The 15,012-nt window shown below is 47.1% G+C and overlaps 1 protein-coding gene across 1 annotated transcript; it reads left to right on the plus strand.

Annotated features, from left to right (window-relative positions):
• Positions 1-2,934: 2,934 nt before the first annotated feature.
• On the plus strand, positions 2,935-14,809 carry Gsdmc (gasdermin C). Its single transcript, XM_077800783.1, has 10 exons — positions 2,935-3,145; positions 3,775-3,958; positions 6,285-6,453; positions 8,621-8,728; positions 11,184-11,360; positions 11,735-11,780; positions 12,576-12,715; positions 13,045-13,174; positions 13,835-13,908; positions 14,570-14,809. Exons 1-10 carry the CDS (start codon positions 2,935-2,937, stop codon positions 14,807-14,809), a joined length of 1,479 nt encoding a protein of 492 aa, XP_077656909.1.
• The last annotated feature ends 203 nt before the right edge of the window (positions 14,810-15,012 follow it).

Below are 15,012 nucleotides of genomic sequence, written 5' to 3' on the forward strand. Positions count from 1 at the left end.
GGGGATGTAGCTCAGTGGAGTACACTCCTAGGCTCAATCCCCAGTCTGTCCCCTCAAAATTTTATGGAATTGTTATAAACATATAATATGAGTAATACTGATTCTTGATATCTGTGGAGGTTTGTTTTATGACATTTTTCTATTTTGTGAAGATTTTTCCATGCGTGAATACAATGAGCAGTCTCCTCATCAGGGTATGCAGTTCTTTATAAGCCCATGAAATTGTGATATCTATACTGTTCATATTTTCTGTGTCTTTGTATACTTAATGAACTAATCATTATATTCTGTCTAATAATATTCGTTCTTAAGTTTTTTGAGATTAGATTATGAGATTCACCCATGCTTTGAGTTGTTACATTCTTGTTAATATAAAGTTATTGGGTCCCTTTCATTCATGGTGTCAATCATGATTTATAACTACTTATGCATTTATCAGTAAGGTCATTTGGTAAAAATCTGTCTTTATCAGTGTACTGTGTCCCAAGAGACCAGAGACCATAGGAACATGTTCTCAAGGCAGGGCCCTAGCATCTAAGATACTTGTTAAAACTTCACTGACTAAATGAGCAAATAAGTGATTGAGCAAATCAATTAACATATCAGTTTTCTTTAGGGAATACAGGCTAAGCACCACTTCTTGGTTTAATGGCTGGTGGAGATCCTGGGTTTGTTGAAATTGCAAGAATTGGAAAGCAGCTCAAGAACATGGCCCTGTTTTGTTTTGTTTTCTTTCTTTTTTTTATTGATTGTTCAAAACATTACAGAGCTCATGATATATCATCTTTCATACATTTGACTCAATTGGGTTTTGAACTCCCATTTTTACCCCAAATACAGATTGCAGAATCACATCTGTTACATACTCACATTTTTACATAATGGCATATTAGTGACTGTTGTATTCTGCTACCTTTCCTATCCCCTACTATCCCCCCTCCCCTCCCCTCCCCTCCCTTTTCTTTTTGGAAGGGGCGGGCGGTACTGGATTGAACCCAGGGTGCTTTACCACTGAGTTACATCCCTAGTCCTTTTTATGTTTTATTTGGAGACAGGGTCTTGCTAAATTGGTGAGGCTGGCCTTGAACTTGTGATCCTCCTACCTCAGCCTTCTGAGTCACTGGGATTACAGGCATGTGCCACCTGTGCCTGGCAGAACAGGCCCTGTTTGATGGCTACATGTGCCAGGGATCGTGACCCTTTGTAAAAGTGATTGACTTTATGGTATTTATAGAGAAACCTCATCCACTAGGAACAACAGTACAAGCTTCCAGGTTGTACCATTTAAGCATCCCCTGCCCGTCTTCATGTGCCCATACTGTGTGCTGTTTCTCTTCCAGCAGGTTTGTATAAAATCTTGACAGGCTCCAGTTTGGCAGCCCTGAACACAGGCAGTTCACACCCATACACAGCAGCCCTCCAGCTGGAGAGTGAAGTCGTACAATTTCCCTGGCTTGGTCTTCACTAGGGAGGCTTAAGAAAGGCCATAGGTTAGCCTTTTGGAAGGGAAGTCTTCTTCCTGTACCTCTCACACAGCAGCCAGGTGCTCAGCAGTCCCCCTTGACCCTGGCGAGAGCTCATCTCTGCTAGAGAGTTGCTTAAACAAAATTGGGACCTTCCCAGCCACTATCAGGCACTTGTGTCTGCCTGTTCTTCATTGTGCACATCTGACAGACACCTGAATCTCTCTGTGAAGATTTCAAATCACCATGTACAACTTTTCTGCAAGGCATATTAAGACCCATTTATTCCCCTGTTCAAGATCCAAAGGAGCCCCTTAAGAAAACCCAGCTCGTCCTCACCAGTACACTAAATGCACCCAGAGTGGCACATGTATGATTTACCCTCCAGAGTTTTCCAGACCGGCCCCCTTTTCTTGTCCTGACTCATGGTTCCTTATCTCACCTTCCCTGCTTCTTCAACACCCGCCACCCCTTGCTCCCTTTGACTCAACCTCACTTTCTTCAAACAACCCATGTCAGAAATGTTCTCCTGATGTACACACAGCACTTTCCTGAGCCATTCTGGGGGTGAGAGCTATGAGTGCTCATGGAGGCCACCTTGCCAACCCACCCCTTTTGTAGATGTCGTCTCTACCTGTGGCACAGACTGGGATCTGATCCCTTCTCATTGCTGGGAGCACTATGACTTGGTCCAGTCCACTGCCAACTCTCACCTGGGTTATTGTAAAACCACCCCAACTAGACCCTCCACTTCTGCCCGTCCTGTCTCACTGCAGTCACTGACAGCCCAGCAACCACAGGCACCTTGTCAGAAATGCCCCAGAGGCGTGAGCTCAAAGCCCTCTGATGGCTCCTGATCTTGCTACCAGTGAAAGACAGAGATGACACTGACCAACCAGGGCCTGAGCCAGCTTGCAGCAGTGTCTGCCGGCCTCACCTTTCTTTTTGCACCCCACTTATTCAGGCATGGGTTGCTTCAGAGTCTTTGCACTTGCCGATTTCTCTACCTGGAATATTTTTTTTCACGTATGTTCATGGTTAATACCCACCTCTTCTAAATTTCTGTCCAAATGTCACTTGTCAATGAGGCCTTCTCTGCACAATCTGTGAAATGACCAAGGCCATCTCAGCTCTTCCATTACCCGTGTCTACTTAACCTAAGCCCAACCGCCCCTCTGCGCTGTCATTTGAAGATAAAATTGAGCCCTTCCTCTTCCTGTCCTTTGGGATCCCTGGGTTACAGGTGGAGGTGGACCAGGATTTCCTGCCACAGCTATGGGGGGAGCAAACTTCTCAGGAGCGCTTCTGTCAGAAGCCTGGCCTGTCTTCAGAGCAGAGAAGTTGAGGGAGCTCTGAGCTGGTTGCCCCAGGAAGTGAGACCTGATGGACTCCTGTGCAGGTTCTCTCCTTTATGAAAGGTCATCGGGGCTCAGGGAGAGGTAACTGCTCTCTTCTCTCTGCCCCCAGCAACATGCCCTCCATATTTGAGTGTGTTAGCAAGAAGATGGTCAGAAACTTTGGAGGCAAAGACCTGAGGCCTGTCAAATCCCTGTTGGATGCCACCCATTTCCGTCAGTTTAGTATTTTACGGAAGAACCCTCAGTCCCAGTTTTGGGAACAGCCTGACATTCCAGTGGAGTACTCCCTCATGGACATCCTGGCACCGGGCTCCTCAGTCCCAGGTACGTTGGCCAGGGGCCAAGGCTCCAGGTGTGAAGAACAAACGTTCTTCAACAGAAGGAGCGCCACCTTCAAGGATCCTGGAGATGCCTCACTAGGTCCATCTCAGCTCCCTCTCACCTTAAGAAAAGGGCAAGGAACATTATTTGAGAATCAACTAATTATCTGGAACCAGGCATTCATCAGGTCATAGAATGCTCATCAGGGCCTCTTGAGGTGGAGATATCATCCCCATTTTGTGTAAGAGTTTGAAGTTTATAAAATAATTCATTTAAAGTTACATAGCTGGGCACTGGAGGAAGTAGGATCCAGACAGGTCATTCTGTCCCCAAATCCTAAACATTTTCTAAATTTGCTGGGAAAGAGGGTTCCCAGGGTCTTCTGGACACTGAACCAGTGATGCCACCGTTTCTTAGGGTTAAGACTGTCCCTGTTGTGCCACGCTGGAGTCAGACATTCGCCCTCCACGGTAGTCTACGCTTCAACATTAATTGATGGGTTAGCGTCTTGATGGAGAGGTTTTAGTGAGTGGAGGTGTTGGGGCAGAATTGGCCTCGATTTTCCCTTCCCACACCCAGCTCTTCCATAGTGAATTCTTTGGCTAAACCTCTGGTCATTTTTCTCTTTCCAGAAGTGGAAGTGACAAGTCCATTCTTCTTCAGTGACACTGTGATCCAGAAATGGAAGGCAGGTGTGAGTGTCAGTGCTGGGGTAGATGGGAGTGCATCAGGGGAGTTCACTCAGTCCCGTGAATCCAGCCTCGAGTTCCAGAAGGTTACCGTCCCATCCCAAAACCTGGAAAGACTTCAAAACAGGTGAGGCACCTGGAGAGGAAGGGGTGGGACATTGCTATCCCAGCAGTGGTCTTCTTGCAAGCAAGAGGCATTTACCAGGCCTTGAGGAGGGGACAACTCAGACTGGTCCATTCCTCTTGGGTACCCATTCCTTCCTTCCTTCAGCCAGGAGCTAGCCTTCCCCAGTCGGTACTCAGTGGAGCAGTGTGTACCCATGACTGCATTCCCCAGGACAGGAGGCTGGGACAGAGAACAGGTCACACCCATGTCCCTGTCCTGGGGCAACTTGTGCTTAGTGGAGACAGGGATGGGCAGGTAATGAGGAAAGAAGCAAAACAAATAAATCAATGAAGTATAATTAAAATGAGACTCTGGAACTCTCTAAATAATATCTCGAGGTTTTGGGATTTATTTTATTATTTTTTTCTAATTCTCTTGTGGTATAATTGAGAACTGGAATTGTATAAATTAAAAATATTTTTTTTTTGTAGTTGTGTATGGACAGAATGCTTTTATTTATTTTTATGTGATGCTGAGGATTGAACCTAATGCCTCACACATGCTGGGCAAGCACTCTGCCCCTGAGCTCCAGCCCCAGCCTGGAATTGTATAAATTTTTTAAAATTTTAGTTGTTATTTTTAGTTATACATGACAGTGGAGTGTATTTTGACATTTTATATCTACATAGAGTATAACTTCCTATTCTTGCAGTTATATACGATGTAGAGTCACACTGACTGTGTACTCATATATGAACACAGGAAAGTTATGTCCAATTCATTCTGCTGTCTTTCCTATTCCCGTTCTCCCTCCCTTCCCTTCTTTCTCCTTTGTCTAATCCAATGAAGTTCTATTCTTTCCTCCCCCCTTATTATGTGTTTGCATTCACATATCAGAGAGAGTACTTGACCTTTTGTTTTTGGGGATTGACTTATTTCGATTAGCATGATAGCCTCCAGTTCTATCCATTTATTGGCAAATGCCATGATTTCATTCTTCTTTATGGCTGAGTAATATTTCATTACACACACACATACACACACACACACACATACAAACACACATTACATTTTCTTTATCTGTTCATCTGTTGAAGGGCACCTAGGTTGAGTTGAGCCACTCTGAACATTGATGTGGTCATAACACTGTAGTAGCTTATTTTAAGTCCTTTGTGTATATGCCGAGGAGTGGGTTGAATGGTGGTTCCATTCCAAGTTTTCTGAGGGATCTCCATACTGCTTTCCAGAGTGGTTGCACTAATTTTCAGTCCCTTTTCCCCACATCTTTGCCTCCCGGCCAACATGTATTGTTACTTGTATTTTTGATAATTGCCATTCTGATTGGAGTGAAATGACATCTCAGTGTCGTGGTTTGTTTATTTATCTATTTTTGGTACTGGGGATTAAACCCAGGTGTGCTTAAGCACTGAGCCACATCCCCAGCCTTTTTTTTTTTTAAGTTTAGAGACAGGGTCTCACTGAGTTGCTTAGGGCCTTGGTAAGTTCCTGAGTCAGGCTTTGAACTTACGATCCTCCTGCCTTAGCCTTCTAACCCCATCATAGGCATGAGCTCCTCCACCTGGCTCTCAGTGGGGTTTTAATTTGAATTTCTCTAATTGCTAGAGATGTTGAACATTTTTTCATATATTTGTTGACCAAACGTATTTCTTCTTCTGTGAAGTGTCTGACCAGGTTCCTTTGCCCATTTATTGATTAGGTTGTTTGGTTTTTTGGTGTTAAGTTTTTTGAGTTATTTATATACCTGGAGATTAATGCTCTATTGATGCAGGTGGCAAAGATTTTCTCCCATTCTGTAGGCTCCCTCTTCATGTTATTGATTGTCTCCTTTGCTGTGAAGAAGCTTTTTACCATCTCATTTATTGATTCTTGATTTTACTTCTTGTGCTTTATCTATTTGCTCCATATCTCACCCTGATTTTGTCTCTGGACATTTCAGAGTGAATACTTAACTTTGAAAATAGGATCTTCTAAGGACTGGTCTCTACCATCTGGACCTTATCTACTTCTAGCTTTCTGAGAGACCCTTGGGCTGGAAATTGATAAATGGCCCCTTATTAGGATCAGTGTAATTTTGTACGATGCAGATGCTCTTCACAGTGTATACCACCGTTAGAAAATGGAGTGGCCTTTATCCTGCACATCAGAAAAGGTGTTCTGTGCCCTGGGCACCTTTACCTCATGGTCCAGCATCTTCCTGCCACTGAGAACTCACCTGTCAAAGTTCAGAGGCATGCACCCCTCTGGGTTTGGAGGAGAAGGGTCACCCAGAGTGCCCTGAGAGGCATCGCTTCCTCACTCTGACCACTCACCTCACTTATCTCCCCAGCAAACTGTTGGATCCAGAACCATCCTTTTTGAAGCATTGCCGGGAGAGAGGGGACAACCTGTACGTGGTGACAGAGGTTATCGAACTGACCAACAGTACCACACTGCATGACAAGAGTAGTGTGAATACTTTGGGAAAATTGTTTGGCTCTTGGAATATTTTAATTAAGGTATGGCACGGGGACACCAAGAGTATGCCATCTAGCCACTACATCCTCATCTCCCAGGGTCTCTGGGGGATGACCATTTTCTTCATCTTATATGCCAAGGTATCCTGAGACTATATGATAACTTCTTAATTTATAATGCTTTACCTTAGGGGATTGGATGTTATTGATGAGATTAGAAATGGATTTAATTATTGTTCCTATGTTGTGTCTTGGGTAAATAGTGAATTTTGCTGAATCAAATGTGAGCCTTGTGTACAGATCCAGTTTTACGACTGGAGGAAACAGGAACATTAAAAGCAAACCTCAGCTGTTAAAGTAACCTAAGTTCTATGGTGACCTGTTTGTTCATCATCTTTTCGTCACTATGAGTGAAATACCTGAGAAGAACTAGTTGGAGGAGGAAAGATGCATTTTGGCTCATGGTTTCAGGGGTCTCAGTCCATGGTCTATTGACTTCATTGTAGAAACATTATGGCAGAAGGGCATGGTGGTGCTCAGCCCATGGCGGCTGGGAAGAGAGGAGGGGTGGGAGAGAGAGAGAGAGGGAGAGAAAGAAGAAAGAGGAGGAGAGAAGAGAGAAGAGAGAAAAGAAAAGAGAGGGAAGATGAACTCTTCCAGAGCACGCTTCTGATGACTTACTCCCTCCAGCTAGGTCCCTCCTCCCACAGTCCATCCAGCTACCAGTGGATTTTGGATTGATCCATCAGAGCCATCATGATCCAATCATTGCCCATCAGACCTCTGATCCTGGCTGCACTGGGGACCATACTTCTAACCCTCGCTGGTTTATCAGCTTTCTCGCTGCTGTGATAAAAAGACCAACCATAGTAATTGTAAAGGCAGAAACATTTGGTTGAGGGCTCATGGTTTCAGAGGTCTCAGTCCATAGACAGCAGGCTCCATTCCTCAGGGCTCTAGGTGAGGCAGAACATGATGGAGGAAGAGTGTGGTGGAGGGAAATGGCTAAAATAAAGACCAGAAGCAGAGAATGACTCCACTCACCAGATATAAAATGTGAACCCTAAAGCCATGCCCCAAATGCCCATTTCCTCCAGCCATACCCCACACACCTTCATTACCACTTAGTTAATACCTAGTAAGGGATTAATTTATTGATTGGGTTAAGGCTCTCACAATCTCAACATTTCTTGTCTGAATCTTCTTGCATTGTCTCACATAGGAGCTTTTGGGAGACACCTCACGTTCAAACCATAAGACATTACAAATCTAAACCATGACAACCAATAAGAAATATTTTAAGGTGTAAGATGCAAATGTCTTTAAGCAATATGATTTACATAATTCACTCACAATAACCAAAAAAAGATTTTTAGATTAATGTAAGCAAATTTATTTGTAACTTATTCAGATCAAGTATGAACATGTAAAATTTGTGTCTCATCATGTGCTTTTATATACAATATATTTCTGTGTAGTTAGTCCTCACTTAAGAACTTCATAAACTAAAGGAAAAAAACTGAGATATGCACAAACTTTCCCAAGGCCAGTGAATTATTCCTGGAGGAGACTCAGGCTCCGTCCAAGTCCACTGGGTCAGCATAGATCCACATCACAACATACAAGTGTAGATTTTCAGGGTGCTTACCTCAAAAAGAAAATTGTACATGTTTCTAAAAAGGAAAAAAAAGTCACATTTCAAGGAATTTCTGCCTAGAATTCTACGTCCAGTCAAATTTCATTCAAACGTGAGAGTTAAAATAAAGAGGTCTTTAGGTGTGCAAAGTCCTAAAGCATGTATCCCCATCTTCCCTGGAGAGATGGAGTAATGAGGCGGAGAAGGCACAGAGGCATCACATTAAGTGATAAAAGCAAGCTCTGAAATGAGAAGCCGTGTCCCTGTGGTCTGTGGTCTTCTGCAGTGTTGGGATTCATACACCTAATTTGGAAAAACTATCATATTGCAACATGACAACTGGAAAATGTGTGGGTAAAGCTGGACAGAAGAAGGAGAAGCGAATGGTAATGGGAAATAGGACCTGGAGGAATGAGAGAGTGGGGCCTGCTGTTTTTCTCATGAGCTTTCTAGATGTATTTGACTTTAAAATTACCAGCATGCCTTGCTGTGATGAAAAGGAAACAGGATTTTTAACTGTGCTGTGAGGCAGAGAGATGTAAGCTTCTATCTAGGTATGTTTTCTCTCTCCAGGGTGAGGTCCAGGGACAGATTGTCAAGGATGGAGCTGTGACACTGACGATCCCCCAGGGCACAGTGATGGCCTATAAGAAGAAGCAGCTGGTCATCAAAGGGAATGGCGTCAGTGAGTACAAACCCGGGAGGCACCTGGGGTGGGGTAGGGTGGCCCTGCTCCTCCTGAGGAGAGAAACAGAAGAGAGGCCACTAACATGCTACCTCTGCTGCTTTCCCTGTCCAGGGGAAGGATGAGCAAATTCGTCACTGTCTGGGCACACACACGTCCCCCCACCCACAGCCACCTCCAAGCATGGCCTGCTGAAACTTTGCTAGGGGTAGGTGCTGAGACGTCTCCTTCATGTGAAGGGACCAACTTGGAGTGTGCACTTGGAGGTGCCCTGAGCACAGGCAAAGCCAGGCTGCAATCCCAACCACCTCATCACGCAAGGTCCTGCCTCTCTCAGAAGCTCAGCAGAGGGAGCCCCAGAGCCCTTCAGGTTACCCATGAATCCACATCAAAACCCCCAAAGACAGTGAAGACACAAACACAAACCAGGACAGCCCCAAGGCCCTGACAGCCCCATGCAGGATGTTATCTACATCTCTCCCTCTGTCACCATCCTCCAACACACAGTCCCCAACACACACCTTGGGGCTGGATGCCATGTGCGCAGATGGTCAGGGTCAGTCACATACCTGGGCATGATGTAGGTGCTGGGGACAGGACCAACCATCCTTCTGATGTGGAGTCCCAGCTAGAGGGCAGTCGACTCAGCTGGGGCCGGGCTGCAGGACAGGAGCACACTCCCATGTTCTCCTGCAGTGTTCCCAATGCTGATCCTGGCCAAGGGAGGGTCCTAGTGCCAGGGTGGGCACAACAGAGGGCCGCTGGACTTTTCACTCCTGTGTGGACCCTGGCTTCTGGAGAAAGACCATCCACACCCAACTACCTCTCTACTGAGGTGCAGAGATGCCCACTAAGAGCACCAGGAGATGGCAGTGCTGTCATTAAAGATCACAGTGATTAACAAAGTGCTTTTAATTTAGGGAAGGAAAGAAAAAGAGCACTGTTTTAAAAAACATTAACAACAAACAAAACAAAAATACATAGTCTGAATATAGGAGACCCCATCGGGCATGGGGTTGTAGTATCCAGAGAGAACCAAGACCATGTTCCCTGGTGGCTGAAGTCTGGTGAATTCTGGTGGATACACTGCGTGACCAAGGAGTGAATGCAAGGGAGACCGTGCAGACACAGCATAGATGACCCCTTAGGGGAGCTTTCTGTAGGGGAAAGTGGATGACAGGAAGCCACAAAGACGGAGCATGGTAATGTGGATCCTGAGACGACTTGGGCTTGTTGTCAGGCCAGGGAAGAGGCTGGTGAACTCAAGAGGCGGAAGAGGATGGGTGTCAGTCACGTGGCTGGATGTTGATTCTTTGTATCAGCTTGGTTGAGAAGGTCCTGATTCCATTTTACAGTTGAGATGAGAAGACTAGCACTCGGGAGAATTCTAATTTTCTCTGAAGTTACTAGCCTGTGGTGTGGCAAAAAAACTACACTGTTCTGCACATAATATTCCTGTTTGTTATGTAAATTTATTTATCTTGTAAATCAAGCCCTGCCTGCCAGTTGGTTCCCTTCAATTGGGCCTGCGTTGTCAGTGGACGTCCCCTGTTGCCCTCTAGTGGTCAGGGTGTGACTGGCAGGCAGTGCGGAGCTCAGCTGCGTCTGATTCCATGGATCACCTTCTCCAGCACCTGGGAAACTGTTCTTCTTCATAAACTGTTCTCCTAGTTTGGTGTTAGGCAAGTTTCAGACCTCAGGACATTTCTCTATATGAAACATGAAACCACCCGAGATTGCAAGGTTGGGAATTGATAAGTAAGGTCAGCACTGGGAGGAAAGATTGACAGAGACAGTCCCTTGGGCAGGCAGGAGGAAGCCAGTCCCCTTGACCTGGAGGCATAAGGATCCCTCAAGGTCTCATCCAGGGATCTGATTCACAAGACCCAGAGGCTTGGTTGACAAACATCCCGGGTGGTGTATCCATGGGTCCCCAAGCTCCAGGTACAAGGTGTGAACACAGCTCTCCTGACGGGACGCTTTTCCGTGCAGCCTTTCTTCTCATCTCCACGGATGCTAAGCACAAAACCTTTCCAGATGGTGAGTCCAGAGCCTGGCAGATTCTCTGCCTAGAACTTGGGCCCTGGTGAGTCCAGACCCCCTTTGGATATTGCATGAGCCCACTCCACCCCCCCACTGGGGCCAGTCATTAAAAAACCTTCCCCCCTCACCATCCACATTCCCTGTCTTGGACCTGGCCAAGACCTGGGGCCAGGGAGACCAGCTTTTCTCCTCTGAACACTGGGATAGGTGTGAGTGTGATGGGGTGGGGTCTGCCTGGGGATCCCTTTCTCTGGAGGAACTTCTCAATTGAAGTAGTAGTATGAGGTGAGAAAAAGAGAAAGGAGGGAGGAGTTGGAGAGGTGAGAGGTGGAGTAAAAGAGGTAGAAGAGAGAAGAGGGGAGTGGGGGTACTGGCTCTTGGTGAGTGGACACTTTCTCTCTTTTCCAGAGTTACTTAAATTACAGGGTTGTTCAAGAACACGTTTCGGATCAGGTAGGTGAACCTGATGCCTCTCCGGGCCACTCTGCACAACAGAAACCCAACTACCCGATTGCCTTTGCTGCCAATCCCCCTGGCGTGGGCATCTGGCCCTGTGGGCAGGGTCGGAGCAGTGAAGAAGAGGGAGTGAGGGGAAGTAGAGGCAGGATTTGGAGAAACCAAGTCTTTGGGACTAACTCTTGGGTCACCTGCTCTTTCTAGGCCAGCCTGTATTTGCCAACCTTTGTAGAGGTGAGTGTAGGTGAGGGTGTGTGCTGGAGGCGAAGGTGGGAATCCCAGCCTGCAGGTAGCAGGCCTGAGGGTGGATTGCCCCTAACTTGGTTGTCACTGTTCTCTGCTCTCCCCGGGTCCTGTGGATGAGAAGGGTTCAGGAGGGCCCACATGGCGAAGGGAAGGACCAGGATGGGGTCACCAAGAGGTTAACCAGGACAGGGGAGACAGCGGGTGGGCAGACCCTCCAATGAGCCTCAAGCAAATTTGAGGGTGAAGAAAAATGATCACTTGTGATTCCCTTCCTAGGAAGAATCGAGGAACCTTTTTGCCCAGGTGAGTGTTTAGTAAGGGGAATCTGGGGTTTCTGGGTGGGAGATCAAAGGCCAAAGTAAAGAAGCCAGTCCCAAATTAGAGTTTTCTTGCAACTGAGAAAACAAGTTTACTCCCAGACGACCACTTTGGTTAGCTCCACTCATTCATTCATGCACGCAGTCACCATTTGTTGAGGACTTATGGCCCAGCAGGCTTTACAGAATGCCCAGCTCTTTGGAGATTCCACTGAGGAGATCTCTCACTCCCAATAAGTCACCTTGAAGCTCCCTGAAGCCCCCTGGGGAAATCAGCCCCCAATATCTACTTGATCAATTCTTTATGCATGTTGAAGGTGCTGGCACAACTGCATAATAAGGGTAGACCCTGTGTGCCAAGTGCTTGAGAAACACAAACTCATTTAATCCTTGCCATATCCCCATTTAACAGATATGGAAACTGACCTCAGAATACCTGAGATTTTTCTCTCTAGAGCCCAACACTGGATTTCACAGTATCCCTGAACTGTCCCAGAAATAGCCACTTGGTCTTTTCCTCCGACTTGCAATGACTGTTTTGAGAATGTCTACATCTGCTCTCAATATGCTGTCCTTTCAGAGCTTAGGATTGGTCATCATCCCAGCCTCATTACAGCCCCATCCCTGGAGCCCAAGCCAGCCAATAGCAGAGGCGCTTCTGGTCAGTAGCTGAAAAGGATAGAGGTGTCTGGCTGATTTTGGTGGGAAGGGCCAACATCCCTGGGAGGTTTTAACTGAAGATTGTTCCCACTTTTTGGTTGGTGTTGATGGCTGAGGGCAGATTTCAAGCATCTACAAGAGGAGGTTTTCCGGAAAACTGAGGCCCTGGCCCAGCTCTCAAAGGACGTTCAGGGTGTCGTGTTCTACAATATCCTGCCCATGCTTGGGGACAGAGGAGCTCTGCAGGACCTGATGGATGTGGTGAGGATGTCCCGCAGCTTCCTGGGGCTGTCAGAGCTGTCGGGGGGACAGGTAGGACATATGGGCACCGATATACCTGAGGGAGGAGGCGTGAGCAAGAGGCCAGGGAGTGAGGAGGATGTCAGAGTGGGGATTTTGGCCTCGGCACAGTGACCAGGGCCACAGAGTGCAGCCTCCTCCATCTCTAGAGGCCCTGGGAATCTGCTGGTGGAGATAGAGAGCCATCAGCCCACTCCTTGGTCATCATTGATGGACAAAGGAGACACTGGCAGATCATACCACGATGATGTCATTACTGTTGTCATGAACAAGCCACCTGTCTCCTGTAGCTGGACTTGGACAGCTGGGATCATTTGAAAGGCCCTGGCAGCATAATCCTAAACAAGCTGCGACAGGACTCAAGACCTCCGTGGGTTAAGCCACAGGACAGCATTCTTTACCTTCTCCAAGCCATGATGGGTAAGAGTGATCTGTGGGCAGAGTGGGAGAGGCACCGTTGGCCTCAGACCCTCTGAATGAACGCTTTAGACGCCAATGCTCCAGAGTACTTCAGTTATCATGATGCTTTTCATCTACCCTCTCTCCAAGTTTAGGAGGGCCCAGTGTGACACTGACCAAGCCCAAGGACTAGAAAGTGACTGACTGTGGATCATATAACTGATCCTCGAGGCAGAAGACCCCAACCTCCACCCTAAAACCCACACCCCGGATTATGCTGTTCAGTTTCCTGGAGACATTCAAGAGTAGAAGGAGAGCTGGGCACGGTGGTGCACGCCTGTAATTCCAGCAATCTGGGAGACTGAGGCAGGAGGGTTTCAAGCGCAAAGCCCACCTCAACAGCTTAGTGAGGCCCTAAGCAACTTAGTGAGACCCCGCATCAGAATAAAAAAGTTTAAAAAAAAGTAAAAAAGAAAAAAATAAAAGGGGCTGGGGATATAGCTCAGTGGTAAAGCACCCTGGGTTAAATCCCTAGAGCCAAAAAAAAAAAATGGTAGAAGGAAGAACTTCAGCCGAGCAGGGTTGATCCTTCTCCCTCAGCATTCCCCTCTCATGGTCTCCTGGTCCATGGTGAGACCATGACCTCTTTTCACTCTTCCTCCACATCTCTCCCTCCCCTAGTGCTGAGTGACACCCAACTTGAACTCCTGGCCCTGTCCATGGAGAAGAGGATTCTGCTCTGGCAACGAGAGTTGGTGAGAAGTCCCCAGGGGCCAGCAGTCCAGGGAGGAGGGGGAAAGAAGGAGGGTAAGAATGGTTCTGAGGATTCTGAGAAAAGAGAGAGGGTTCATGTTCCCTCTGGAGGGGAGAGGGGCACTTGGAAATCCTTGGCTGCATTCTCCTTCTGGGAGCAGGCCTCTTGGGTGTGAGGTTATGTCAAGAGCAACTCTGTTTTCATGCCAGACCCACCAGTGGGCCCCAAAAGGCCCAAAATATCCATATAGGAACTCTGTGGCTTTATAATAAGGGGACGTGAGTAATCCACACCTTGATTTCACTACGAAGGCACCATTTCAAGCTGCTCTTTACCTAAACTGTATACAAGTACTGACTCATGTTGCATGCACATATGTATGTACACCCATGCACATGCATCTACAAATATGTGTGTGCAGACATATACATATGTACCCATGCATCCGGACAGCCAAACACCACTATTCTGCAGGTAAGCTTTAGCAGTACCATTTCAAAGCAGAGGAAGCAATGCACCATGCTTTTCAACCACTGATCACGCCCTGGCTTGGCCCCAAAGCTCCTGCTTCCATTGTTCTGCCTGGTCCCTGATGTTGGGATAGATGATTTCTCCCCCCATCTCCAAGTTTCCACTTTCCCATCGGATAACTCTTCTTCTAGGTGAGGGTCATCCTAGAGCCGAACTTCAAGTACCCGTGGAGCATCCCCTTCACCCTCCCCCCAGAGCTCCTTGCCCCACTCCAGGGTGAGGGCTTGGCCATCACCTATGGTTTGCTGGAGGAGTGTGGCCTGAAGATGGAGCTGAGTAGCCCCAGGTCAACCTGGGATCTGGAGGCCAAGATGCCCCTGTCTGCCCTCTATGGGACTCTGTCATTGCTGCAGCAGCTGGCAGAGGCCTAAGCCCTCCCTGTGCCCGTCCTTGGTGGGCTTGGGAGACAGTGCTGTGCCTCTTTGCTTTTCCAGGCGGGGTAGAGACAGGGGTCTGCAGAGACTCAAGGGAATGTTCTCGGGTGATGAGAATATGCTCTCCCTTGGTATGGGCTCATGTAACTGTCAAAGCTCCTCAGTAGAGCACAGCTCTGAGGTGACACTTTGGGAAGTGA

This window comes from Urocitellus parryii, chromosome 7 (assembly GCF_045843805.1).
Source record: "Urocitellus parryii isolate mUroPar1 chromosome 7, mUroPar1.hap1, whole genome shotgun sequence".
Lineage (NCBI taxonomy): Eukaryota > Metazoa > Chordata > Mammalia > Rodentia > Sciuridae > Urocitellus > Urocitellus parryii.